Source organism: Stegodyphus dumicola, chromosome 7 (assembly GCF_044657685.1).
Source record: "Stegodyphus dumicola isolate Sdum_Otavi_A_Nest chromosome 7, ASM4465768v1".
In the NCBI taxonomy this organism is placed as follows: domain Eukaryota; kingdom Metazoa; phylum Arthropoda; class Arachnida; order Araneae; family Eresidae; genus Stegodyphus; species Stegodyphus dumicola.
In genome coordinates this window covers 139,146,459-139,174,236 of record NC_140774.1, presented here as the reverse complement: position 1 = coordinate 139,174,236, position 27,778 = coordinate 139,146,459, and the positions used below count along the sequence as shown (strand labels likewise).

Sequence of the window (27,778 nt, the reverse complement as noted above, 5' to 3'; positions counted from 1 at the left end):
GGTTGCTAAGGATATATGAGGTCTCACATTGTCGTGGTGGAACACGATTCCTTTGCGATTTGCCAATTCTCTTTGATTGCTTCCTCCAGTTTCATAACTTGTTGGTAGTAAACATCTCACTTTATCGTTTGGTTGCTTGGAAGCAGCTCAAAATATACAACACCTTTGTAATCCCACCAAAAAGGGTCAACTGAACCAATAAGCCATTCGTTATAAAGTGAATATAAATCAGTACTGAGTTCTTTTGATGTAATGTGGCGCGGCAACTAAATAATCTCACGGAAGTTCCCAATTTTAGCTCAGGAAACTTCCGGTTTTTCATATTTCAAGGATAATAGATATGGAGTTATTCAAGAACTCAAGAAGAGAGACCATCGAATAATATAAATACAAAATACCAAAAGAAATTTTGGTACTATTCGGTTTTGAGGGCTGTAAAAAATCGCCAAAATATAATTGCGGCAACCCTAACACAAGAAAGGAAGTATAATAGTAAATAACTATTTAAGATTGATATTTTAATTTAGATGAAAGGTTAATTTCATATAATATTTTTTTATTATTACAATTTATATAAAAAATCTGATGTGTACACCACATGACTTCCTTATACGGAATATTAAATTATACGCATTTTTTCTTGCATTTCATTTAAACTTATTGGATTGAATTAAATTTACTTCGCCGACAGGGCATAAACCACAATAGAATAAATGCATTCTTTAAAATTCACTCTAGTATTTGTTTACCATAGCGACACTCTGGCGCTAGATTCACTTAACAGTATTATATTTCGTTCATGTTATAACTCATAATGCACAAAATTTATATCATTTAAAGAATAGAATTATCTAATCGCTGCCACATGTTCTATTCAAATACTATAATAAAGCTAGAATGATGTATAAAAGAAATTAAGCAAACAAAGCAAAAAAGAAACAATTTTTCACAGACGATTGAGAATTTCTCACTTCGCAAGAAGGCAAAAATACATAAAAACTCAAAATATCTATATTAAAAATTACGAAGTAAATCTTAAACACTTATTTCCTCGAAAAAATTTCAGAAAGGATTAAGCATGATTTAATTTGCAATAATAAATGAAGGCGTTATCTTTGTTGTTGTGAAGCTACGTTTCTCTAGATTGGCAATAAATCCACTAGTCTGCTGTTTCAAATGTAAACAATCAATGGCCACCATAAAAAAAAAAAGGCTTAGCGGCACTTAAACTACTTTTAAATTGTTGATAATTCTAAAAATATTGCATACAGATTTACTAAAGGCATAAAAACCTTAACCGGAAGATAAAAACAACATAATTCAATAATTTTTTTAAAGCAAAAAATGTATAATTTACAAACATATAAGAGTAAAGAAACTGAGATCACTGAGCCGGGTAACAGAGTGGATATATATATATATAAATATATTTATGTACGTATGGTGTGGCTGATTGCAACCAAAGTACGAGGTGCACATCTACATGTTATAGCAGTCCTATGTACAAAATTTAAACGTTCTGAGGCTACTCGTTTTTGAGTTATGCGAGATACGTTCGTACAGACGCCACAAAAAATTCTCTTCAGAATTAATTTTAAAGCAGTTTTATAATTTTTTTTTTTTTTTTTTTTTTTTTTTTTTTTTTTTTGAGGAAACGAGTCTTTTATTCTGTTCTTACGTACAGATATCACGCAAAAACATCGTTAAATTGCATTCGATAGCGGTCAAAATGGATATTTTTGTTGAAATATGTTGCCTGAAACTTTTCGCGATTACAATACTTCCTTTTTACTTCGTACAAGGAAGTAAAAATACATATATTCATATGTAGATAACTAACTTCCTTATTTCTTAGTACAACTTAAAGTTACAACACACCATGGCGTATCAATTTTGACAAAGTTTGTAACTTTAGAGAAAAATTACGAGCCAGTATTTTCATCACGATCTGTAGATACTCATTGGCAGACTGGTTCTGTAATTTTTAGCTACAGGAAGAATTCTGTTCACGTGTAAATGTATTTCCAGACAAAGTAATATTGCAAAAATTCGCTACTGAGGATATTTATATTTTACAAGTACGAATAAAAGTTAATAAGATTTGTATCTTCAAGTCTTAGATTCACATCATAAAGCAAATTAATTAATTTCACTTGCAGAGCCTTAGGGTTGTTACTAGATTTTGGTATAATGTACAGTTTGAAACCACTGCAATACGTGATCAATATGCGTTCCGTTGTTAGGCTAACTTAAATTTATTTTCAAAATGCCGCTATGTAATTCATTTAAATGCTCATGAGGACTCATTCGCGTACAGTTCACCAAATCATATTTTGGTCATTCATCATTTCTGGTTATCTATGCTTTTATTTATCCGATTTTCCTGAATAATGTGAAGTCCTGTGCAATATCTAAATTTTTAAAAGGTTGTAAAATGCTCAATTATTATTGAAGGTTAAATTTAAAAGGTTATTTCACAAATGCTCCTCAATAACGTAAACGTTTTAGCCGTATATATAACATATTCTGCCGCAGTTATGCTTCAGCGTTCTGTGAAAATCAGAGATCATTCAAGCTGCTTAGCTAAATTCAGTTTAGGAGAATTTAACGTTCATCTTTGAGTTGCCTCAGTTTGTACAGTCATTAAGAAATTTAAGCAGAAAACATGAAAAATGAGCAGTGCCCTCGCCGGGACTCGAGTCTGGGCCTCTCAAATACGCGCCGAGTATGCTACCGTTACACCACGAAGGCATGCAGAAAGGAGAGAGAAAATACCTTATAAATCCACATAAATAAAAAAATAATTTTCATTATGTTGAGGTGCGGAAAACATTTAATCTGGAAAGAAAATTTGGTCTTTTCACTGTAATTGCAGTTTAGATGCTTATGAGAACGATCTTAATTGTATTGATAACATAATATGTCAATAATATCAAGCGATTAACAAAATATTGTTAACGATCTCTTCTGTCAAGAGCAATAAGGAAATATCAGTGTGACAACAACAGGGGTATCTTTTCCAATTTTAACTTTGAATAATGCTTCTTCTTTTTATATATATGATCTAAAAGTAGAAAAGTTCATTTAGCTTATATAGTGTTTGTACGCATAAGCATAAAAATCATAATTTCAAGCTTTTCATTGCATGCTTAGCAAAAAGCGCTTCTCTTTCCTAATCCTACACCCCTAAAACATTTCAACAGAATGAGCCGTGCCTTTGAAAAATGTTCGAAGAATTTGGGCCTCAGTATACCAACGAAGAATGCAAAAGACATAAAACCTAACGGCGTAAAAAGTTTCACTGGTAAGTTAATGGAAAGCCAAAAATCAGATTAGCATTCAACTGTCTGACATAAAATTTATTACTCATCGAAATGGAATTATTTGTAGTAAAGTGATATCTTCAAGAAGACGACAAATGAAATGTTTTTATACGGGGGAGAAAATAAGTAAAGTTATAAATGTCCTAGCAAAAATAAATGAATGTTTACTGCAGCAGATAAAATTCCTTTTTTCTCCCATCAGAGCATGTATTCATATATAAGATGCACTCTGCAGATTACCAAACTGTGATAAGATAGATGATATATATGACCTTGACATCCTAACCTTATTTTGAGGGTAAGAAGTACTGATGGCGCTTTTCCAAATTTATTTAGAAATGCAGCTGAATTACTTTGGCCCAAAAGTGCTTTATTCCAAAACTGTTACTAATTCAAATTTTAAAATGATAATGATGACATGGTACGTTTTGAGAATACATTTAATAGTGAATGGGCACATTAATTAATAGGTACATTAATTAAAGATTTGCGTATTTACTCACGTTATTTTCTCCCGTTTCCCTCCTACTTTTATACTTTAAAAACAAGGAGTGGGAAAATATGCTCTTTCTGGAGAGCTCAAATGATAACAATTAGCCCATTAAAAAGACATATTAATATTATTATATTATGTATTTAAAGAACTTATCAATTTCAATAATAGCCTTTTTACGTAAAGTATTTTCCTATATGTGCATACATTCTATATTGTTACCATAAATCAGGAGTTTCTAAGTCATACGATGAAAATACTAGTTGGAAAAATAACCGACGGGGTTAAATATAAGAATAAATACGGTACTACTAACAGAGGCATGTTGGAATTAGTGCCAGCATTAGACATTGAGATTTTCATTTAAAAAATATGATGACAGTGCAGTTTAATATAAAAAAAAAAAAAAGATGCACCAGGATTGTAACGAATTGAACATATTGTAACGAAATTTTGTACGTAAATAGCATTTTATCCAACTTGCAAATAATAAAATTTTGGCAACCAGTAAATGGACAGTCAGAGTTATACAGCATCGCAACTGAGCATCCGAACGGTGAATAAAAGAGTAGATGTTTTAATTCTAGTGAATAATTCTACTCAAATTTGATTCTATCTACTCACTTCGACTATACCAATGCTTCGCAAACGGATGCTCACACAGTATGAGGGTATGTCACCACTTGAGGAAGGAGGTACTATCGGCAGGAAACAGGGCGATCAAATCGAAGGATCGCTTCGCTTAACATTTCGATCAGAGCGATAGCGCCATTCGATGATGTTGCCGGGAATGCTTGAATAGTGGCAGAGTACAGTGACAAGAAAGAAGCGATTCATCTAGGAAGATGCCACAATATGAGGACAGTGCGCTAGAAGGTAGAGACTTTCTGACCTAGGCTTTAAATGACCCTTAACATGAAGTGACGTATAAACTTCTGGAGGCGATCCAGGTGGCACATGTCCTCAACGGTCAACCGCGAGCGACTGTGGACATGGTCAAGTTTATAAGCACACGATAGAGTCCTCCTAAGACTTAGGAGACTCAGACTCTCATAATGTTAAGAGAAACCTCGGGGGTTCGCCTTCGTTAGTTAACTTAGGACCTAAATTAACTAACGGATGCGAACCCCCGAGGACACTGTTAATAGTATCTAATATGTAGCGATCATATGTTACGGTCCCTGCCATTCCTGAACGGACCATTGAAGTATGAGTGGCTTTAATTCTGTGAAGACAAGTTATGTACCCCAAAAGTCGGATATGTCTAAATACAGATCTTAAGACAGAACGTCTGGGGTTGCCCCCTCCCTCAGTGGACTGCCAGGGATTTAACGTGAAAACAGAGTAATCGTCAATACGACTCTCGCAACATCTAATTCGTCATTATTAATCATTCGACATGTAACTGGAACACTAATGTTCACAAAAACCACCAATATGCGATTCAGATAAAGAGCTCCAGGCTCACGACACTCACTACGCCGTATTCTCCTTCATCCATGCACACTGGTAAATGTGTTTATACAGCCAGGCTCGTTCGACTTGCTGACTGGATTATAATAATTGTCTTGACAGATAAATCCCGCTTCGAACTGAGCTTATCAGTTTTTTATTAGTCAGCAAAAATGCGTTTGGAGATTTCCAGAAAATGTGTAGAATAGTTCAGTGGCACTTGCTCACACAACATTTGGGCGCAAATCGAAAAGCAAAAACACTTAGGCACAAAAAGATTCATTGCTAGATGAGTAATTAGTAGTTTGTATAGTGTAGTGCCCGTTTAGCACAAAACCAGATCTAGTTGATTATTTTTCGGTAACTTGGAACAGCAATTTAGATTATGAATTTGCTTCACAAAATGTTAAGCTATTAGACTGCATAAATATAGACTTTTAAAAATATTTGTAACGGGCAAAGAATGATAAGTATGTTAATGAATTAGGTACTTTAAACTGTCATAATATAAAATACGACACATTTTAAAGCCCACTATCTTTACAATTGGTTATTATTTAATAATTAATGCGTTTTAATACAACTTTATGTAAGATCTTTATATGCTTGAAAATAATTTTAAATTCACGTTAATAGTGTAAGTCACTAGCGTCTGATATGTATAATCTTTCAAAACTCGTAGTTCGACTCGGATTCATATCCCGGTAGAAAGACTGGTTGCATGAGAGTTTTTATGATTTTCTCTAACATGAATACATATCGATTTTCCTTAGAAAATTCTTTATGAAAGCATCCCTTTCCTTAGACAGATAGCCCTGGAGTGTCTTAGCATAATCTAAATCATCCAATCCAATGTCACGAAGTGTTTTTTTCCCCCACATATTTTAAAAATTTCTGTTATTTTTACTAGCGTGTCATAAACTTCGAGCCTTCTTTCATTGTTTCATTTAACAACAGATAACTTAACATTATTTAGCTTCAGAAATAGAAATAATAGATTCATCTCATTGGCATAAAACTTTGGCGCTTTTTGAGAAGTGGCTACTAATAGAAAAGAACTTTTGATGTGTGGATACATGTAATAGAAATAAATATTTTGGTAAATTAAATATGCTTCAAAGAGCATTATTTGAACATAAAATCTGATGTGTGCACCACATGACTTTCTTGTACGGAATATGAAATTATACGCACTGTTTTCTTGCATTTCATTTAAACTTATTGGATTGAATTAAATCTACTTCGTCGATAGCGTATAAACCACAATAGAATAAATGCACTCTTTAAAATTCACAATATTTGTTTACCATAGCGACACTCTGGCCCTAGGTTCACTTAACAGCGTTACATTTGATTCCTTTTTTAACTCAGAATGCACAAAATTTATATCATCTTAAGAATTATCTAATCGTTGCCACATGTTCTATTCAAATACTATAGTAAATCTAAAACGATGTATAAAAGAAATTAAGCAAAGAACAACAACAACAACAAAAAAGAAACAGTTTTTCACAAACGATTTAGTATTTCTCATTCAATTAATTCAGTTCTTACATCGCGACAAGGCAAAAATACATAAAAACTCAAAATGTCTGTATTGGAAATTATGAAATAAATCTTAAACACTTATTTCCTCGAAAAAATTCCAGAAGGGATTAAGCATGCTTTAATTCGCAATAACAAAAGGCGGCGTTGTCTTTGTTATTTCGAAGCTTACTTTCTCTATATTGGCAACAAATCTACTATTCTGCTGTTTAAAATGTAAACAAGCAATGGCCGCCATGGAAAAAAATATTAGGCTTAGCGGCACTTAAACGACTTTTAAAACGTTGATAATTCTAAAAATATTGCGTACATATTTACTAAAGCATAGAAACCTTAACCGGAAGATAAGAACAACATAATTCAATCGTTTTTAAAGCAAAAAATGCACAATTTACAAACATATAAGAATAAAGAAACTGAGAACACTGAGCCGAGTAACAGAGTGGATATATATATATACATATAATTTATATACTTTTGGTGCGGCTGATTGCAAACAAAATACGAAATGCACATCTACATGTTATAGCAGTCCTATATATAAAATTTCAACGTTCTGAGGCTACTCGTTTTTCAGTTATGCGAGATACATACGTACACACAGACACCACGAAAAATTCTCTTCAGAATTCATTTTAAATTAGTTTTACAATTTTTTTGGGGGGGAAAGAGTCCTTACGCACAGATGTCACGGAAAAACATCGTAAAATTGCATTCGATAGCGGTGAAAATGGATATTTTTGTTGAAATATGCTGCCTGAAACTTTCCACAATTACAGTACTTCCTTTTTACTTCGTGCAAGGAAGTAAAAAGGCTAAACATGACTGAATGGAAGCATAAGAGTAAATAACTATTTTAGATCATTTATTATAATTTAGTATATAAAAATTGCTAAACATCACTGAATGGATGCCTGCATCGCTATTTCGCTACCGAGTTATCCCTAAAGCATAATTTCATCTCTTTGGTTGTTCAAACATAATTTTCTATGATGAATGATGCCTTTTCTTTGAAAAAATTCTCGGTAAAGTGCAGAATCGCTCACTTATTTGTTTGCCGCTTTTTACAAGGATAAAAACAATTGGATATTTGTCAATTTTCTTTTACTTTTTAAGTGACAATAGGTCGATGTGTACATAGATAAAGGGTGGACGCAGTGCCATTTTTGTGCAATTTTTTTTTTTTTTTTTTTTTTTTTGTGTGTGTGTGTGTGAAAATAAGTTGATGTGTACATGGATACCGAGTATGTGCAATTCTTAAAAACGCGTCAAGTAGTGGGTGATTCTGCACTTTACCCAAAATTCTATCACATACTTTTCGTCACGGGTAATTAAATATTATACATATCATACTCATTACACACAAAAAATAATTATTCTTTTCATGAAGCTTTATGCTTAGAACAATTTTTATCATTAGGATTGATGTCATCTGATTGTATTTCTTGCCGTCTACGTGGCGCCCCATTAACAGAAAACAACCGATCCATTTCGAAAGATTCAGTCAAAGAGAGTTCTTCTTTTATAAGAGAAAAAAAGTCTTCCTAATACTTTTACTCCTACAGAAAGAATTCAGGGAGCATTTCAAAATTTTCAGGCAATTTTTTTTTTCTTTATTTTTAAATTAGGCAATATCGTGTTCTTTATGTTTTTGTCATTTCATCCAATTAGTAATATTAATATGTACTCAGTAACCTATAAATTTGGGACAATTTCTCTTTCCCTAGGAAAATAGTTATCAAATAGCTTCATAATTAATCAAATAACAAATTTAAGTGAAAAATAATAGATGAAAATTTGAAATATTAAAACTGGAAAACGTCAGCCTTTCATTGGGATTGATTTCAAAATATTAACTAACATACAGTAGTTAGTTTTCTATTGCTTAGTCTATTGCGTAGTCTTATTGCTTCAGAAGCAAATTACTCTATGCATGTGTACATGCAAAATAATTTAATTAATTAATAGACATTTGACAATCTAGATAACTTAAATAAAATGTATTTCTTTGAACCCTTTAACATTCAACAAAATTTGTCAGTTTTGAATTAAGATTTTAATTTTAAGCCTTACTATTTAAAAGTATTGGGAAACTATATCTTTTTCTCATTCCTTCTGTTTTACTTGACAAATAGTACTTCATCATGTTAGGTGACTTTTAAATGCCAGTGAATCAATGCCTGTCAGCAGAATTAGTCTAAATGAGCAAATCTCTTTTACCTCTTGAAACCCAAGGAGTTGTTTCATTTAAATTGAATTTCATAAAAAGCTCCATTCACTTTATTACTAATTAATGAGTATTGTTTATATTTGTACAGTAAGACCTTATCTTTCTGAAATAAAGCTTTATTTTATTTCCTATATATCCAAAAATATCCTCTATGCATTCTCTATAATCCTTTAATGAGCCAATAATTCTATCTCACTTTCAATATCCTATCTCAAGATTCTATTTTCAAAAGAGTTTTATCAATTTTTGAATGATTTCTAATTCATAAAATCATAGATTCCAGCTAGTTTGGTATAAACTGTTAACATGCAAATATTCATAGTGCTGTAAAAATTTCTATTTACATTTATGTTTTTTGCTACATCAATAAATAATAAAAAATTCAATATTGGCAATTTTATTAAGATAAAATTAACAAATACTTTTAATTCTGATATTAATAATATAATACCAGTTCTGTTTTGGCATCCACTTGGTTTCAAAGAAACAATAGCTAAAATTCGTTTAGAAAAAGTTTTTATTACCTTAATGAAAAATATAGGTACAATACAAATGTGGAAAAGACTAGACAAATTAACCAACATTATTTCTATTTTTAAGACAGTTTACATTACGTTATATTTAATCACATTTAAGCATTTGAAATAAACAAATCTCAATTTGCATATTAAATGTAAACACAACATTCTTCCTTTTATATCTAGAAAAAGAATTTATTCATTTACTTATTACACAGATGCAAAAGCACACAGGTTTACTTTTATCATTTGAACTTAATTTCATTACTATGAAATTACTTTCTTACATATTACTATTTTATAAAACTGAAATTTCTAGGAATGGGGAGAAATTTTAGTTATTGCTGAATAGATATATATTTTTCTTCAGTATGAAATAAATGTACAAATTATGAATTTAATACAACTTGCAAAGTTTATTTAGTAAAAATTACATTCATACTTAAGCTTTCTATAAAAATACTTAGATACTCATTCAACAAAACTTATTTTTATTAACTATCTTGCAATAATAATTTTAAATACTTCACAAAGAAAGATTATTCAAGAAATTTTAACAAAAATTATTGACAAACTTTTTAACTGACTTTACTTCTGCAAGGTGGATTCAAAGTCAGCGATACATAACTCCAATGAAAGATTTTCAAGACTTCAAACAAAGGATGCAATTACATTCATACTTAAGCTTTCTATTACAATACTTAGATACTCATTCAACAAAACTTATTTTTATTAACTACCTTGCAATAATAATTTTAAATACTTCACAAAGAAAAACTATTCAAGAAATTTTAACAAAAATTGTTGACAAACATTTTAACTGATTGTACTTCTGCAAGGTGGGTTCAAAGTGTGTGATACATTAATTCCAATGAAAGACTTTCAAGACTTTAAACAAAAGACGCAGTACAAGTATTTACAGTAAAAAAAAAAAAAAAAAAAAAACTCAGGTAAGTCAAACAATACTTACAAAGATTGCTTATAGACATAAAAAAGACTATATTGAAAATGGAATATGCATGACTTTAATGAAAGATATAGTATAATTCACTTCCATTTGAAATTAAAACTCAAAAGATTTTTAAAAGCATTTATTCTTTTCATTAGCAATCAAGATAAAAAAAAAAAAAAAGATTTCCGATACATTCAGCCTTTTATCTGTATTAAACATCAGTCAAAAATTCATAATTAGAATTAGCATCAAATGAAACAAATTGATGCTGTGAATTATTCATTAGGCTTCAGACATCTTATTTCAAATATCTTTAAATAAACGCTTAATTTGCAATTAAATTCTTGCAACTCTTTTTTTTTTTCGGAAAGATTCAGTTATCTCTTATCGGTTTTGAAGTCACCCTACTGCTAAATTTACCTTTACTTTTTAGATCAGTTATTGCCAATTTATATCTCATCGATTATGTGAAAGAATATTTTCTCAGTATAAGGGAAATTGTTCTATATTATATACATATTTTTTATCTAAACAATTTACTTGTGTTTTTAGATTTATTACTTGACTTCTAACACCCATTTAATTGAATTAAGAATAATTTGATGCAGAAAATTAATATAATTTTTAATAACTTTAAAAAAATTTTTCATGAAAAGCTTTATTTGTTATGTGTATATATGTGTGTAAAATACCAGAATGTATTCTTAAAATTTTAATGACAAGCAAATTTTAAATAAAGCAAAAAGTCTCAAAATAAAATTTTTCTTATCTTTTATTATTGCAAGAATAAAATCCACTACACAAAGATAACAATTGCATACACAACCATTGATAGTTTATAAAAGGTGGACAAAACTAATCATTTTATGTTCAGTTTCAGAACTGAAAACATTAAATGCAAAAAGTAAATAAACTAAAAAAAAATTTTTTTTGGGGGGGGGGGTTGTTGTTTTTGTAAATAGAAATTACTGCTTAATTATTAATTTTTTGAGCAATATAAATCTAAAATCACAATTAAATACAAAATAATTCCAGAGCTATTTTAAAGTTTAGCTCCTAAACCATTATCACAACTCTCTCTCTGGAATAAGATACAATATAACAAATCTGAACACAGACAAGAAAACATTTTAAATTATTTTAAAGGCATAATGTAATTTTCTGCTACCATGGAATGTAATTTCATAATAAATTTCCAAAACACATAAATATTAACAATATACTTAAGTAGTTTTATGACTAAAAAAATTAAGATTTTTTATTTTTAATCATGTAATATTTGCAGTTTGCATAAATTACAAATAAAATTAAAATGTGTATCTCTGCACCTAAAATGCATAATTATAGTTCAGATTTTCTCTCTATCTTCACTAATTCCACTTCAAACACTAGAGTAGCATCACCTAAACAATAGATAATAATATAAATATATTATTATATACATAAAATATATTTAGACATGTGTTGAATTAAATGATATTAATAAATTCTTAAACACAATTTTACACCATGTAAAGAAAGTGTATACTTAAATAGGCATTAAACAGGCAATTAATGCATTATAATCTCTTATGATCATTAGCTAAAGAAATTCTTTAAAATAGTGCAATCAAAGTAAAAAATAGATAGCAAAACATTAGTTCTTAAGCATACGTTGTGTTGCCTAACTGGAAGAAAAACATGCTACTGATGTAAAATTTTGAATTAGATGAAAAAAAAAATTGTTTTTTAATTTACATAGATTTTGACTAAAACTCTATTCATTTCAAAGGTAATCTGATATAAGCATTTATTCTTCAAAAACAAAAATTTATTATTCTTGAAGAACAAGGCTATATATCACATCACCCTTGAATTCAATCTTATTCAAAATCTATGCCAATCTTAAGCTGCTTTTTTGCATAAATTTAAATAAGCTGTACTGGTTATGTACAAGTTGATATGTAAGTATGGAGTGGTAAATAAGGTCCAGTATTTTGTAAGAAATAATAATGTTTGTTTTCAGTGCCAAAAGCAGGCAGAGACTGGAATGATCAAAAATCAAAATGGAATCAAAAAGACAAAATGAAGCACATGCTTCAGCAAGAGGATGCATATACATACTTAATGTAAGACAATTAGTATCAAGTAAGGACTATACTGCAGTACAGCTATATCAAACTCCCAGACACATAAACACTTTTACATTTTTTAATAAAAATAATTGCATAATTATATCAGAAATCTTTTGAAATACCTCTGTCTAGAAAGTTTGGTGAATGTGTCTATAGTTATAATGGATTGTTGTCTTACATAAAACAGCTATTACAGCCCTTCAAAATAATCCCCATTGACAGTAATGCACATCTGGGAATGGCTGTACAAGTCTTGACAGAGCTGTAGCTTAGTGCTTGGGAACAATTGAAAGTTTTGCATTAATTCCCTGAATGGAATTCCTTCTTTTTCACCAAGAATGGAAAACATTTCTTTTAAAAAATTTACATCAATTTGGCACCCCCTGGATGCTGCACCCGGCCACAGATGCCCTCCCTTGTCCCTTTACCTACACTCCTGAGTCTTGGAAACTCCTGGAGTAGTCATCTTTAAAGATGGCCATCAGCTGGATCGTACAATTATATTGGATGTCCAAAAACTTCTGGTCCTTTAGGGGTGATTTCAATTTAAGGAACAAGTACGGGAAAGACAAATTTGGGCAGTAAGGTGGGTATTTTAGGGACACAGCTCTCCTGTTGGCCAGGAACTGTTGCACCAGAAAGGCAGTGTATGGCCAGGCATTGCCGTGGAGCAGGGTGCAATTGTCTTGCTTGGCACACTGGGGGCATACACGCTTGATCCGTTGCAGCAAATGTTTTAGTATTTCCACATATGTAGCAGCATATAACATGGTGCCCTCAAGAAAAAATCTTTATGGATCAGACCAGAGTCGAAGAACATCACAAGCACTGTCTTGATGCTGGAATTCTCATTTCCCACCTTATTGCTTTTTGGCGACTGTGGACCACGCTACTCCATACTCTGATACTTGCCTTTGGGGTCATGCCTCAGACACCAGCTCTCATCACCCACAAAGCTGGTTTTTATCTGGTGTTGCGTTTACCTAAATTGTGGGTCATTATGAGGTGGGCCATCTCATGAATAATTCTCACTTTTTTGCTAATTTTTGCACTGTCGTGCAACGATCCTAGGCCAAAAGATCCTTCACTCTTTGTACATTGTCCAGGGTGAGTGCAGTTGCAGGTTCACCACTTTGAGGCAAGTCTTCAAAGGTGTCCCGCATTTCTCTGAAGTATTAAACCACTCATACACGCATTTCAACGTTACACCACATTCTTCGTAAACTGTTATCGTCATTTCATGAGTCTCTTTCATTGATTTTTCAAGTTTGAAAAATATTCATTCGCTGATCCATTTTAAATTTTGAACACACACACAATATCTTCACTCTATAATGAGCTATTTCCACATGATAAACACACCTGCAGAGCTGTTGCTCAGGAACTGGTTCAAAACAGTCTTGACAAATCCAACATGGGATTTGCCAAAGTGCACATTTTATATATATAAAAAAAAAAAACAGCACTATGACGTCATTCACCAAAATTTCTAAGCAAACAGTGTACATTAAAACCCTCTAAATTTAAGCACAATTTAAATCAAAATATCCTTAGAATGCCTATGAGTATTCAATTTTGTTTCTACAAAATCAAAATATCATTAAATTTTTGTCTAATTCTTGTAATTCCTATTCATTGGTAAACTTAATCTTTAAGTACAGATGCTTCCCCCCTTGTAAACGAGTTATATTTTTAACAACCATTATACCACAAATGTGTTCATAAAATGGCAATGAAACATTACCAAACCATTTTGGCTTTACCTTTGTGTGTAACATTAGGCAACAGTTTTAGTTCAATTCTTAATTTGGATTTTGCCACACATTAATTCATCTGTCAGATCCAAATACATTAAATTTTGACTTTTCGGTATGTTCCAGCATAATAAAACATTGCTTACTATAGATTTTGTGAATGCCAGTGCATTTTCAGTGTTTTCTTTTTGCTGACTTCTCATAGTATCCATGTGCTCTTCTAAAAGTTTCAGGGTTTACTTTTATTGCAAATTGTTATTCTAAATTTATTGAACATTTTACAATATTAATTTTTGGGGTCTTGTTTAATTTTTGGTAGAAAAATAGAGAATTCCTTGGTATTAGCTTGGTGTATTTTCAACTTCAGTGTTTGAGCCAGATTTAAAGGAAAAAGCAGCTCAAAACTTGAATCAAGTTTGAGCTGCTTTTCCCTTGATAAATCTGGCTCAAACCTTGAGCTATTTACCATTTGTTGCAATTTTTTGTACATATCATGTATTTTTGAAATATGTTTAAATTTTACAAAAGTCCTTTTAAAATTATTTGTGAGTTAAAATTTATTAATTTTTTCTCAACCCTTTTTGAGTTTGAAATCTCAACTTGTAATTTTAACATTCAGTTTTTACGAGATAGCTTTTACTACTTTATTATTGTTTCTAGTTGCTGAATGATTTTACATTTTTGCTAAGGAACTAAAGAGTCAAATGCATTTTTTAGCATGAACTTTTAAACATTTCTCTTACTTCTTAAGTTTAAAAAATTTTGCAACTCAATGAGCAAAATTCTTGATGACTAAGGTCTCTCTAATTCATGTTGTCTTGCTATATATATATAAGATAAAAAAATGTAAATCAAAATTATTATTTAAAATGTCTCTTAATTGCTCCTTTTTAATTTAGGTACTTTGTCTCTAGTAATAACTTTCTCTAAACTGCATCATATCTGAAAACATATTCTGCATTATGTCATCTTGAAACTACTGCATTGCCTATAAGTTTTAGCCAATCAGATTAATGAAATATTTTACTATAAATATTGTAGCAATCTTACTCCCTCTCTCTTTCTCTGCCAATCCTTGCTTGATGAAGGACATCTGTTGCTTGGCTGATTTTGTTAAAAATGTAATGCACTATCATCAAAATTGTGGGGTGCAAATTGCCCCCCATTGTGAAGTGCATCAAATAATAAAGATGTATCTGGATTATCAAGTGATTTTTGTGATTCTTCAAAAGCTCTCAACTGCCAAATTAAATTTTATCACCCTATATATAAGGTATGAAAATTATCAAAATGGAAGAAACATTTTCTTAACCTGATTTCAAAATAATTTTTATAAAGAGATTTCTCACATTTATTTCGAAGATATTTTAAATTCTGCTTTAAATGGAACACTGATGAATAGAACTTACATTTACACATCATATCAAAAATCAATAGCGACACTTAATATAAATCAAATTATTAAAATTATTATTCCTTTTTTAAATAAAGTTTATAAAATCAAAAGAGAAGAATGCGATATCTTTGTAAGCAAAACACTGACTTTATTTAAGTGATGTTGGATCAAGCCTAATCTATATATGTAGATGCCTAACAAAATTCCTTTTAAAACCTATTCTTTAATAACAAAAGAAAAGAATGTAATATTTTTGTAAACAATAACACGCCGAACAAATACGAATTTCTGATTTTTGTTGTTTGACTTTTGAATAACACTGATCTTGTTTTAATCTCACTTAAGTCTAATTTATATGAGAACATGCACTAGAAAATTCCTTACAAAATGCCTTAATTTAAAAGTATGAATTCAAGCAAAACAACCATAAAAAATATGATCCTTTTATCTCAAAGGCAATTCTGGAGCAGCAAAGTATAAAACTGAATATACTGCACACAATATTTGAGCTTTTTTGTCAATGACTTCAATAATGTGTAAATAGGGGATGTATTACATAATTCCTTTAATTCTATAATTCTTCCAAGTTCAAGAATTAATTTAATTTTTGGGTAACTCTACATTTATAAAACTTTTCTGCTCAGATTTGCAATTTATAGTTTCAGATTTATTTAGCTTAGTACAAATCATATTACACATAATTTTCTTCTAAAATTTTACCTGAATAATTGGTTATTTATAATTAAAATATTTTTTCAAAGCAGTATTCCAGAATTTTATGAATTTATTTTATTTATTTAGATTTGGAATTATTATTAAGAACACAATACTTCTAAATGGGCAAGTAATTGAATAGCATGAAATTGGTTATTTATACAAAATCTCTTAGAGAAACTGATATTTTTTTACATATGAAGAATACTTGCAAACTTGTAAGCATAAATTTCAGTATAACACATTTTGTTTCTGATGAACATTTAAATTATTAACAGCTATGTTTGGAAAAAAAAAAAAAAAAAAATCAGAGGAACCACATTGCTTCACTAATAATGAAAACGTCTCTATGAAACAACTTATGATGTCCGTTTTGATGGTTAATATTGTAATTAAATTATACACATATAAATGAATTTTCAGTCTACTTAAATCTAGAAATTAAAGATATTTTATAGTGGTGTTAATTGTTTTAAGTAGTTCATGTTCTAAACCAGGGATGGGCAAACATTTTCGGTCATGGGCCAAAAATTTAAAAAAGAAAGTTTCGGGGGCCCAAATAAATTTTTCTAAAATTTTAAAAACAATATACAAGTACTACAATTTAAATATGTTAATGAGATGATGAAACTTCAATTTCCTTTTTAAAAATTCTTATATTGAGGTTCAAAGTGAAATGTACTGATTCTAAGGAAAGAGGCTAAATGCTCATCTGTCAGTCTATTTCTGAAATAATTCTTTCTAAGGTTTATAGTTGAAAACATTTGTTCACATATATAAGATGAAGCAAACATAGCACTGATTTTCTGGGCATGAGATATTAAATTTGGGAAACTAACTTTAGATGATGATTTGTAAAATTATATCTTTGGCATATTTAGAAACAACTGCTTGCGATGATTGTTAGATTGCAACTCAATTAATTCAAGCTGCAAATCTGACCTCACTGCTTCATAATTTACATTGAAAGGCATGATAAAAATATCCAATTCTGTTTGAATGGAACTGAAATCTTGAAATCTTCGTTCGAACTCAAAATGCAGTTTTTTCAAGCCATCTTCATAATTCTTAAGCTTCTCTTCATTTACTGAGAGTATTGAATTTAACCTCGGGAAATGTGGCAAGTCATTAGCTAGATGCCCAGCAAACAGATTAAATTTTATTAAGTTTTAAGTTAAGATAATTAAGATTCAGTTTTTTCTAAGAGGTCTGATTCACCTATATTGGATTCCTATATGTCTGCTTCCCAAGAAAGAGATAATGCTTGTTGGTGCCAATCTACAGTTATAACTAACAAGGAACTTCCCTTTTTAGCCCTTTACCGATTGAAAGCTGTCTGTGCTTGCTATTTCTGTCAATTTATATAAACATATAATATATAAATAAATATTTCTTTTAATTTGCCTCGGACCGGCAAATTAAAATTCTATCCGCGGGCTGGATAGAATCTTCCGGCGGATCGGAGTTTGCCCATCCCTGTTCTAAACAATACATGCTGCTTCTTTTACCTGGAATAGTTGGTGGGGCACCAGCTGAGCCATAACCTAAATCTGGGGGTATGACAAGTTTTCTCTTTTCACCTTCACACATTCTGAAAAATAATAATAATCATTACAACACAATGAAATATAACTGTAAATTAAACCTTAAAGAGCTTTAATAACTGGTAAACTTTAAGACTTGTAAGGCATAAATCTCAATAAAAAGGCTCAAATAATTTTTAAAGTTACCAACTGATCAAAGAAAAGATACTAATGTTATATTTTTGTTAGCAATATCGATCTCGTTGTTAACAATAATGACACTATTTTTCTGATTATTTACTTCATTTATGCAGTAAATGGAGAGTATGAGAAGATGAACTACAAAATTCTTTGACAAGTTTTAATTTAAAAATCTGTATATATATGCATTCCCAAATAATTTATAAACAAGTTAAATACTGATAAAAATAAATAGCAAAAAATTACATATTTTCATATAACATCATATAACAACATACAACACTACACATAATATGCAGTTACATGTTATCACAACCACCTTTATAGAAGTCACCAGATTTTCCCCTGATTGTACCAAACTCTGGGAACCATATGCATAATAATTTTTCAGATAATCATGAACTTATAACAATTTTTTAATCAAGCAACATCATTATTTTTGCACGCATTCTTTTTGCTGTATTCAAAGTTCGAACAGTTTTTATAAACAAATCACAGTATTTTTTACTTTACACTTAATTTTAAAATATGCACTTGTAGAATTTGACAGCAATGGAAGAAACTGTAATAAAATCTCTGCAGGAATATAGAATTTCACTACAAAATCTCAAAAAGGAACAATAAAGAGATGCACTTAGCAGATAGCCAATGTTGCCAAGGTTTGCACTACATAAAGTCTCTGCAATTGGCTGATTTTTTTTAAGCAAAAACAAATCACTGTGAATTTCAGAAAAAGACGCCCCCCCCCACACAAAAAAAAAATTACAAAAAGATTTACAGAAGGATATGTGTTTTTTTTTTTTTTTTTTTAAATATCTCATAATACTTAATTAACAATTAACATTTATATTTTAAATTGTTAAGTATATATTTTCTTTTCATATGTTGATAACATTTCCTGTCTTATGATAAATCTCATTTGGATTTAATAGTTCAGGAATCTTTTTTAAACAGTTGTGAAAACAACACTTGTGACCAATATGCAACTTTTAGCTTTTGATCTATAAAAAATCACCAAATTGTGTCAAGGTAATTACGTTAATATACAAGAACCTCAATAACTTACTACAAAACAGAATTTCAAAAGCAATAAATAAAACGAAAAATTACTTTAAAAGTCCTTGATCCCAACCTCGAATAACTTGTCCAGAGCCTAGCGTAAAGGAAAGAGGTTCCCCACGTTTGTAACTATTATCAAATTCTGTTCCATCTTCAAGAGTTCCCTAAAAGTAAAAGCAGGATTCATAAGCAAATTAAATTTTAAAACTCAATCGATTAGATACTATTTAAAGGGAACAAAAAAAATTTGGATCTTTTCTGTCATAAGAAAATGTGCGAATTTTTACAGCAAGATATGTATTAATTTGACCTATTAAGAAAACATATTTTTATCATCAACTCATTTTATAAGAAATAAATATCTCAGGCTAATTACTTCAATACACAAAATACAAAATAAAATGATAAATCCTAAAACTGTTTTACTGACCATATTTGCTTTGACACATAAATGCTGTTTTAAGAGATATTAACATCACATTTAATTTAATGCTAGCCACCAGATAACACTGGCACATTATTTTTCTACAGATACTTGTTTCGTGCATATTGCCCTATAATGGACAAAATATGAATTTTCTACTACTGTAATCATGAGTAGCTTCAGAGCACTCGGGAAAGTTTCACCCTTCTTTCATAAGGCTAAAAGTTTAATATTTTCTGAAGCACGTACAAATTTAATGTAAAACTGCAACACTAAAATAAAAATTTTGATTTTTTGTTTTTGTTTTTTTAATTAGAAAGAAAATTTAAGAAAGCTTTAGAAATTTAAAGACTGAATGACATCCAAATTCTGACTAAAACTAATTTTTCATTTCAAGAAAAATTCTGGAGGATATAATATTGATTACATTTATATAGAGTGACATCAATATCGCAATTAAAATTAAGCAAAATAAACTTCAGATTGACATTGATATTAAGTTTCTCTTAGTATTCTTTTTGCTGCAGCAGAAGCTATGGGTACAGTCATGAAAATAGTCATTTTGGAAAAATTTTAAAAAGAAAAAAAAAAAGCATTAGTTCATTGTAAACTACATTAAAGAACAATGTTATCATTCATTTTAATTAATAATAATTGTAAAATAAACTGTACAGAATAAGGCAATTTTAAAAATCTTCTAGAAAAACTTCTTACTTGTTTAATTTATTCATTTACAGAATTTTTTTTTTTTTTTTTTTTTTTTTAAGGAATGTTTTTAGTAATATAAAAGCAAATATATTATTTTGTTCAATATTCTGAAACAATAATGAATTAAGACTCAAATAATGCTTGCATTAAAACACGTTCAGAGTCCGCAACGGTTTTTCTGAAAATTTGTTAAAATCCTTGTCACTTTTCTTGTTCTATTTCCTTTAGAAACTGAATCAATTTGCATTCATTTGAAATACTTGAAATTTTTTTGACAAATTTCAATAAAATATTTTAAGTTTAATAAATTTTCTCTATATTTTCTTAATGAGTCAAAAGCCAACGGAAGATATATGTTTTTATTTTACACAACTTTTGAGAAAACATTCATCAAATTTAATATTTACCATTCTAACATGAATAAATTTCTTCATTTATTTTGCTGATCTATTGGAAGTCAGAATTACTTTTCATAATACTTTAAGGAATTTTTAGAAAATTAAAACTGTGATGAAAATTTCTACAAGACCAACTTGTAGAACAAAGCTGTTTCATGGTATACTTTTCTCCACAGTTCAAAAGTGCTACAGTCAAAAGTCGTTAATCCGGACTCGTCGGGACTTCAGCGATTTCGGATTATCGATTTTTCCAGATTATAGATCATCAGTTTAAATCTGGTAAGATGGCATGCAGAAATTATAAAATTAAAAATATGAAACCATAATTTATGAAATAAAGAACAATTATGATGTATCAAAAGGGTATCAAAATTAAAAAAAAAAAAAAACTTAATATTTATTTGTTTACTTTATTAAACATTTCTTTCAATGTAAGTTGTTTAAGTTGCTTCATTTTCTGTGATAATACTTTCTCTTTAATTCTATAAAGAGACATAATTTCTTGTTCAGTTACAAAGTTCCGCTGTTCAAGTCCCGTAATTGCTGTGCCGAGAATACCGACTTACTTGTCAATCGAAATGTTTTCGTTTTCAATAACCTCTGGGTCACTTTCTTCACTATCGGAAGCGAATTATAATGACGAGGAACTTGATTTAAATCATATCAAAGACGGAGTACATCGAGATGAAATACTACACTTAATAAGGAATTATAAGCCAAATAAAATAAAAACATCTGCCCTGAAGATAAGGATAGTGCTGACAGATCAACTTCCAATCCGGGGCGTGAAATTGATAAACAGATTTCGGATTTCAAAACATACTTTCGCTTTGTAGATACAAATTACATATTAGTAAATATATATCGGAAATTCTATTAGACATAATCGAAAGTTCAAGCTTACTTTTATGAAATTGCTCTAACAGTCTGCAAAAAATAATAAGCCGGATCCAATTCGAAGATTAAGGAACAACGCAATCTGCAACATTAACTGAATTAGATAATTTTAGCTCAGCTTATACCTTCGTTACACATTAAACGCGCATGCGCACAAACATATTCGCAGCCGTAAAGGTCTTACGTGCTCTCGTAAACGCCTGTGCGCATGCATGAAAGCGACGCATGCGCAGAAAGTTTGTAGCTTTGAGGTTCGGATTATGGGTGTCCGAATTAACGACTTTTGACTGTACTAAGAAATATCCAACATATATAACTTCTTCAAAATATGTAAACACTGATACTAAAAAGGTGATTAAAAAATCAAGTATTTGCAGTTTATTTTTCATTAAATTCAAACCCAAGCAATATTAGTAAATGCAGTACGATACATATTATTTGTATGCCTGTGACAGATTTCTTCACAGATGTCATCCATGAAATGCAAAAAGTCTCCATTTATAAAAATATCCATATTATTTAAAACTTTTCAAGCACAGCATTTAATCATAGATACAGATATCACTGATAAGCATATTATGACAAATGTAAACATAATTAATTTCATTCAAACCAATTTCCTAGATTAAAGATCTTAAAGACTTATCTGCAATTGTCAACCATACACTTTCATTGTATGGTTATTACTTACATACTCATTTGCTTTCATGAGGGAGGCATTATTCCATTATATTGGAATGAGCAAATTTCTGATTCTTTGCAGGCTACTATAATCTTAATACAAACAAGCTGTTCTTATTTCGGTTGATCTTTACAATATGGTAACTGGTAGTTTGGCGACATTTTGGAGGCGATAAAGGTTACTACCTGGGAATTTGGTAATAATGTGAGCAGTACTCAGTTCCGATTACGCATTATTTTGTGTGAGGGAAATGAGAGATCATGGGATATGTCATGTGATATTAATGGATGAATTACGGTTCTTTAATCGGAAAAGGGGGGAAATCGGGAAAAAATCTGGAAATTTTGTATTTGGCTTTATTCTGTGTTGTGTGAAATAGTGTTCGTGAATTTTTGGATCCCATGGCCGTAACTAAAGTGAATTCAAAATGGGTATTTATGTATGTATTAATTTAATGTATGTGCTCATTTATATTTTAAGTAGTGTTTTTGAATTTAATTATATTTTAATTAAATGATAGTTATTTTGTGAATTTTATGTTTGTAGGAATTTGGTATACGTTTAAGTTGAAGTAAACGTGCATGGAAATAATTTAAATATTTGATACTAATTATTTGTAATGCTTGTGGTATGAATTCGTTGGTGACGTGTATAATGTAATAGATGATTTAGAGGTAAAAGTTTTTGGATATTTTATTTATTTTATATGTGGAAATGTTCATATTTGGAAAGGGTAAATACTTTTTCGCGATCAGGTAATTTCATATATGTTCTTTTTACCGGGTTTAAAGATTGAGAAAATTGTCATGTATTTTCGTGAAATTTTTCTAATTTATGAGAAAAAAGCAGTGTACATGGATATAGTGAAGAGTGTGTGCAATGCTATTTTTGTGCAATTCTGGGATTGTTTTTTAAGTAAAAATAATTCGGCGTGTACATGGTTTATGTGTATGTGTTATTTTGAAAAACGCGTAAGGAGTATGGTATTGTGCACTTTTTTCCAATTTTGCAGTGAATATTTGTCATGATTAAGCAGTTTTGTTAGATAAAATTTCTAGCATAAGTGTAATTCGGCTAGTAGATTGTTGGAAGAAGTGTTCAGTAGATAAAAAGAAAAGAAACATGTCTTTACTTCGTGAAGACAAAATGGCGGCGGGAAAAAAAAGTAGAGGGTTGCTGTAGGAGAGTTGGTCGCCAAATTTTCGCCAAAAAAACACCAAGTTACCATAATGTAAAGATCAACCCTTATTTCTACAATTTTGAAAATTTTAAAACACATACTGTAATACCTCTATACATCATGAATTTGTTCCAGATCTTAGAACATATACCAGACAAACTTTTCCAAGAAATAAAGAAAGAATAATTAATACAGTCTCATAAAAAATCTTATTGTCATTATTGCTACACTGTTTAATATTAAAATACAAATGTAGTGGGTGATGCATATAATTTACAAAAATGTAGTGCTGCACATGACACTATGCATAAATGCTTTCATACTATCCAGATCAAAATCAATTTTTCAATGTTCTCTATTTTTTTTTTTTTTTTTTTTTTTTATCTTTGTTTGGTAATTGATTTCACTTCCATCAAAATGTTAGCTAACTTAATAACATTTTTTTTTTTTTTTTTTTTTTTCCCACAATCACAGACACACCATATTCGGTATGGCATATGCAAAAGCCAAGTTCCAGATACACATGCAATCTTCATACTTTTCAACAATCTCTTGGTTAATCTTGGGATTATGGTAACTTGGCAATGTTTTGGCTAAAATTTGGCAACCAACCCTTCTACAGCAACCTGCTAGTTTTGTTTTCGACGCCATTTTGTTTTCACAAAGTAAAGGCTTTTTTTTTTTTTTTTTTAACTCAACATTTTTTTCCAACAATCTGCTAGCCGAATTACGCTTATGCTAGAACTTTTATGGAACAAAAGTGCTTAATCATGATGAAGATTAGGTGTGAAATTGAGACAAAATGCAGAACGCCCACTGCTTGCCGCGTTTTAAAGATTTGCACATACACGGTATCCATGTACACGTCGACCTATTTTCACTTAAAAAAACATCCCAGAATTGCACAAAAATGGCATTGTGCACACTCTTGACTTTATCCATGTACACTGCTAAAGTCCTAGCTAGTAACGTTTATCGCCTTACCAAAATGTCGCCAAACTACCTGTTACCATATTCCAAAGATTAGCCAATCTCTTTTTTTCCCCACAATGGTGATCCTAATAGTTTTCTTCATAGCTTGATTCTTATTAATTTTCCTAAAACTCATTTTTAATGCAGTTACAGAAATTTTATATAAAAAAACGTAAGAATCGCTTCTTAAAAAAGTTATAGCATAGGTAGTTTATTGAATAATAGAAAGAGGAATACTGACATTCTTGTGTAGCCAGAGCACTGTCTCAAAAAAAGGGAAACATGTCTTGTTGTTACACGGATGCGACTTATTGAACTCAGGTCATATTCCAGACATATGTTGTATATGAAAACAAAACTTTTTGCATCCAAAAAAGACCTATATGAAGTTGGATGTATTTCAAAGCTGATGCATACCAAAGCACTATTGTAATTAACAAAGTGAACAAATTATTTAAGGCGAAAATCCCAGAAGATTAACAAATGTTTATCAGATGATGACTCTGATTTTATATGTTAATAACAACTAATCAGATATTTATGGCAAGCAATTGAAAATGAATACTTTTTCACCAGCAACATCACTTTAAAAAATTCTAAAATTTTATGCCAGTGAAATGAAGATTGCTAAAAGGTACTATGTGGCTTTTTTCCTTCTCATTTCAGGATTTTGGTGTCAAGATTATGTGCAATGGCGAGTTTGTGTAGTTTTCTGATTTTTTTTAAAATTAAAAATAGATTGCTATGTACATGGAAAGCAAACCAACACACACACACACACACAAAAAAAAAAAAAAAAAAAAAAAAAAAAGGTGTTCATGTCTTATATGGAAAAAAAGAAGCATTATAAAAGAATAGGAGCATTAGATGTATCATTGAAACAGATGTAAAGATAATCAAACTAATATTTCTCTCCAAAATCGATGAGTTTGTGACGTTTCAGGAGAATGCGGGTAATCAGAAAGTACCATAATTTGCATTTTAATGATGATTTAACATTGCTTCAGTTTTAGATATGTATATTTGGCTAAAATGCAGATTAAGGTCCAGTCGCCAAATGAAGCGAAATCGCGCCAAATCTGGTAACTTCTTGGCATCATGAAAATTGTTAGGGATTAAGGTTACAGTTTATAGTATTAAGGCGGGCTTTTTGAATTTTCATCATTTCACTGTGCTTCTCGTGGTTTGTGTGAGCAAAATGGTTGGCGTCGAAAGAGTTGAACGTGTGGATTTTACTTATTTAATTCGGTTGCAAGATAAGGGCGAAAGGCGTGTGATAGAATGGTTCATGGATTATGGCTTGACTGCGAATATGTATAAATTTATTGCTAATTTACTGCTTATTACAATTTCTTAAATTTCGTGATAAAACGTTTACTCCATTTTGCTACTGTCTTAAAAATGGTATATGATATTATGAAAACTTTTAATATTGTTGATCCTATAAAATACATAGTTATTAACTTTCAAATACTCTTTCGTTGTTTTTCTGGAACTCCAGTTTTAAATATTTTTGCATGTTTACAGAAATAATTAAAATTTGCAACCATCTAACATGACGATATGATGAGTTAGAGATTTTCTAAAACATGCGAAAACATTCAATTTGGCGACTTTTTGAAAACGCACCAAACTGGACCGTAATATGCAGTTTTACCGTATATTTTCCATTCACTAGCAAAAAAATGTTTATTTCTAAAAAAGAGGGACCTATTCTGATCATCTTTGAAATCCATATAACATTATTAAAATCTATACAAAACTACGACTGCTCTTTTGCCTAATTTTAAACACAGTACATTCTGGATTATGTGTAGTTAAATTACATATTCCTGCAGATAAAAAGATCTTTCAAATGTTATGGCATCATCTTATATCATCGCTGTTATTTAAGTGTTTTTTCTGTTTGTACTTTTTCTGTACAGTTTCATTTTATGTTGATGCTGATATATTTCTTTTATGAGGACCAGACTTACAAAAATGTATGTATAAAAATATGTATGTGTGCTTCTATATAGACACACATACATACGCACATTTCTGAGTCTGATCCCGACAGCAGAAAAGTACCCTGATGTTTTCATTCACATTATGCAGTCCTTCATTTTAGTATTACTAATCAAATAAGCAAAGAATAAGGATAATAAAAAATGAGGTTTCTGAACAGAAGACTACTCCAGCAAGTGTTGCAATTAGAAAAAGCTAAAATATGATACAATATTCTTTCACAAATAGATTTGCAGTTGCCATATGCCTGGATTGAAATTTAGTTGAAAGAGAGAAATTCAGTTTAATCAATAAAGTAATTAAATGAATTTTTTTAAATACAACTCTTTCAAACAGCACATTAAATAATGCAACATCAATATTGTTAATAATCATAAGAAATAAAATGCTCTTAAATAGAACAAAAATTACTTTCTTACCTTATAATGCATATGCAAAATATCTCCTTTTTTGGATTTTTTCTCACAGCCTTCAATTCTTTTTTTAACACCAATCTGAAGTTTCTTCACCTTTGTAGTTGCTTTGTTATCTTCATTTGTTACTAATACTATTAAAGATGACAAGATGCAAGCTAAAAAGGCAGAATAAAGTAAATACTTCATGCAACTTCCCATCTGAAAAAGAGGAATTTTTGTCAACAAATTGAATACTTCACACATGACTTATATTTTTAAAACAATAAATATATAGTAAATAACGAAAATCACTGCTTTTAGTGATTGGATGATTGTTTGAAAAATTAATAATTGTAAATGCAAATAATTTTAACCATAATAAATAATGAAAGCATCACAAAAAGCATATTTTTTGCGTACATTGAATACTGGATTCTATAGCATGAAGAAGAAATTTCAAAAATGATCTACACAAATTATATTAAATTTCGAGAATTAATTTTCACACAATAAAAAAAAATTCACGCGCTGATCCTTCTTTATCCCATAATCAGCAAATTAAAATTGATACCGTTCTCTTTGCTGCACTGTAAAAATAAGTCTTTCTGCTCTTGAAATAAAAATCAGCTTCTAGTTTACAAATACAGATAGTAACTTTGTTTATCGAGCACGTTCGTTCTACAGAAATGCTAAAATCCATATAGAAATCGACGTTATACCAATAGCTCAATTCATGGCAAAAATTGCGAAAAACTTTTCAACAATATTGTGCTTGTTCAGAATGTTTCTATACCTTTATATACATTGTATTGAATTATGACCCACTTATCGTGGATAATCG

At 30.1% G+C, this 27,778-nt stretch overlaps 1 protein-coding gene across 1 annotated transcript; it reads right to left on the bottom strand.

Annotated features, from left to right (window-relative positions):
• Nucleotides 1-9,542: 9,542 nt before the first annotated feature.
• On the bottom strand, nucleotides 9,543-27,525 carry LOC118189632 (peptidyl-prolyl cis-trans isomerase FKBP2-like). The gene is made up of 5 exons (XM_085820862.1): nucleotides 27,358-27,525; nucleotides 26,962-27,156; nucleotides 19,326-19,438; nucleotides 18,000-18,082; nucleotides 9,543-11,916 (listed from the first exon to the last, which is right to left on the bottom strand). Exons 2-5 carry the CDS (start codon nucleotides 27,154-27,156, stop codon nucleotides 11,855-11,857), a joined length of 453 nt encoding a protein of 150 aa, XP_085676988.1. The 5' UTR covers nucleotides 27,358-27,525; the 3' UTR covers nucleotides 9,543-11,854.
• Between the last annotated feature and the right edge of the window lie 253 nt (nucleotides 27,526-27,778).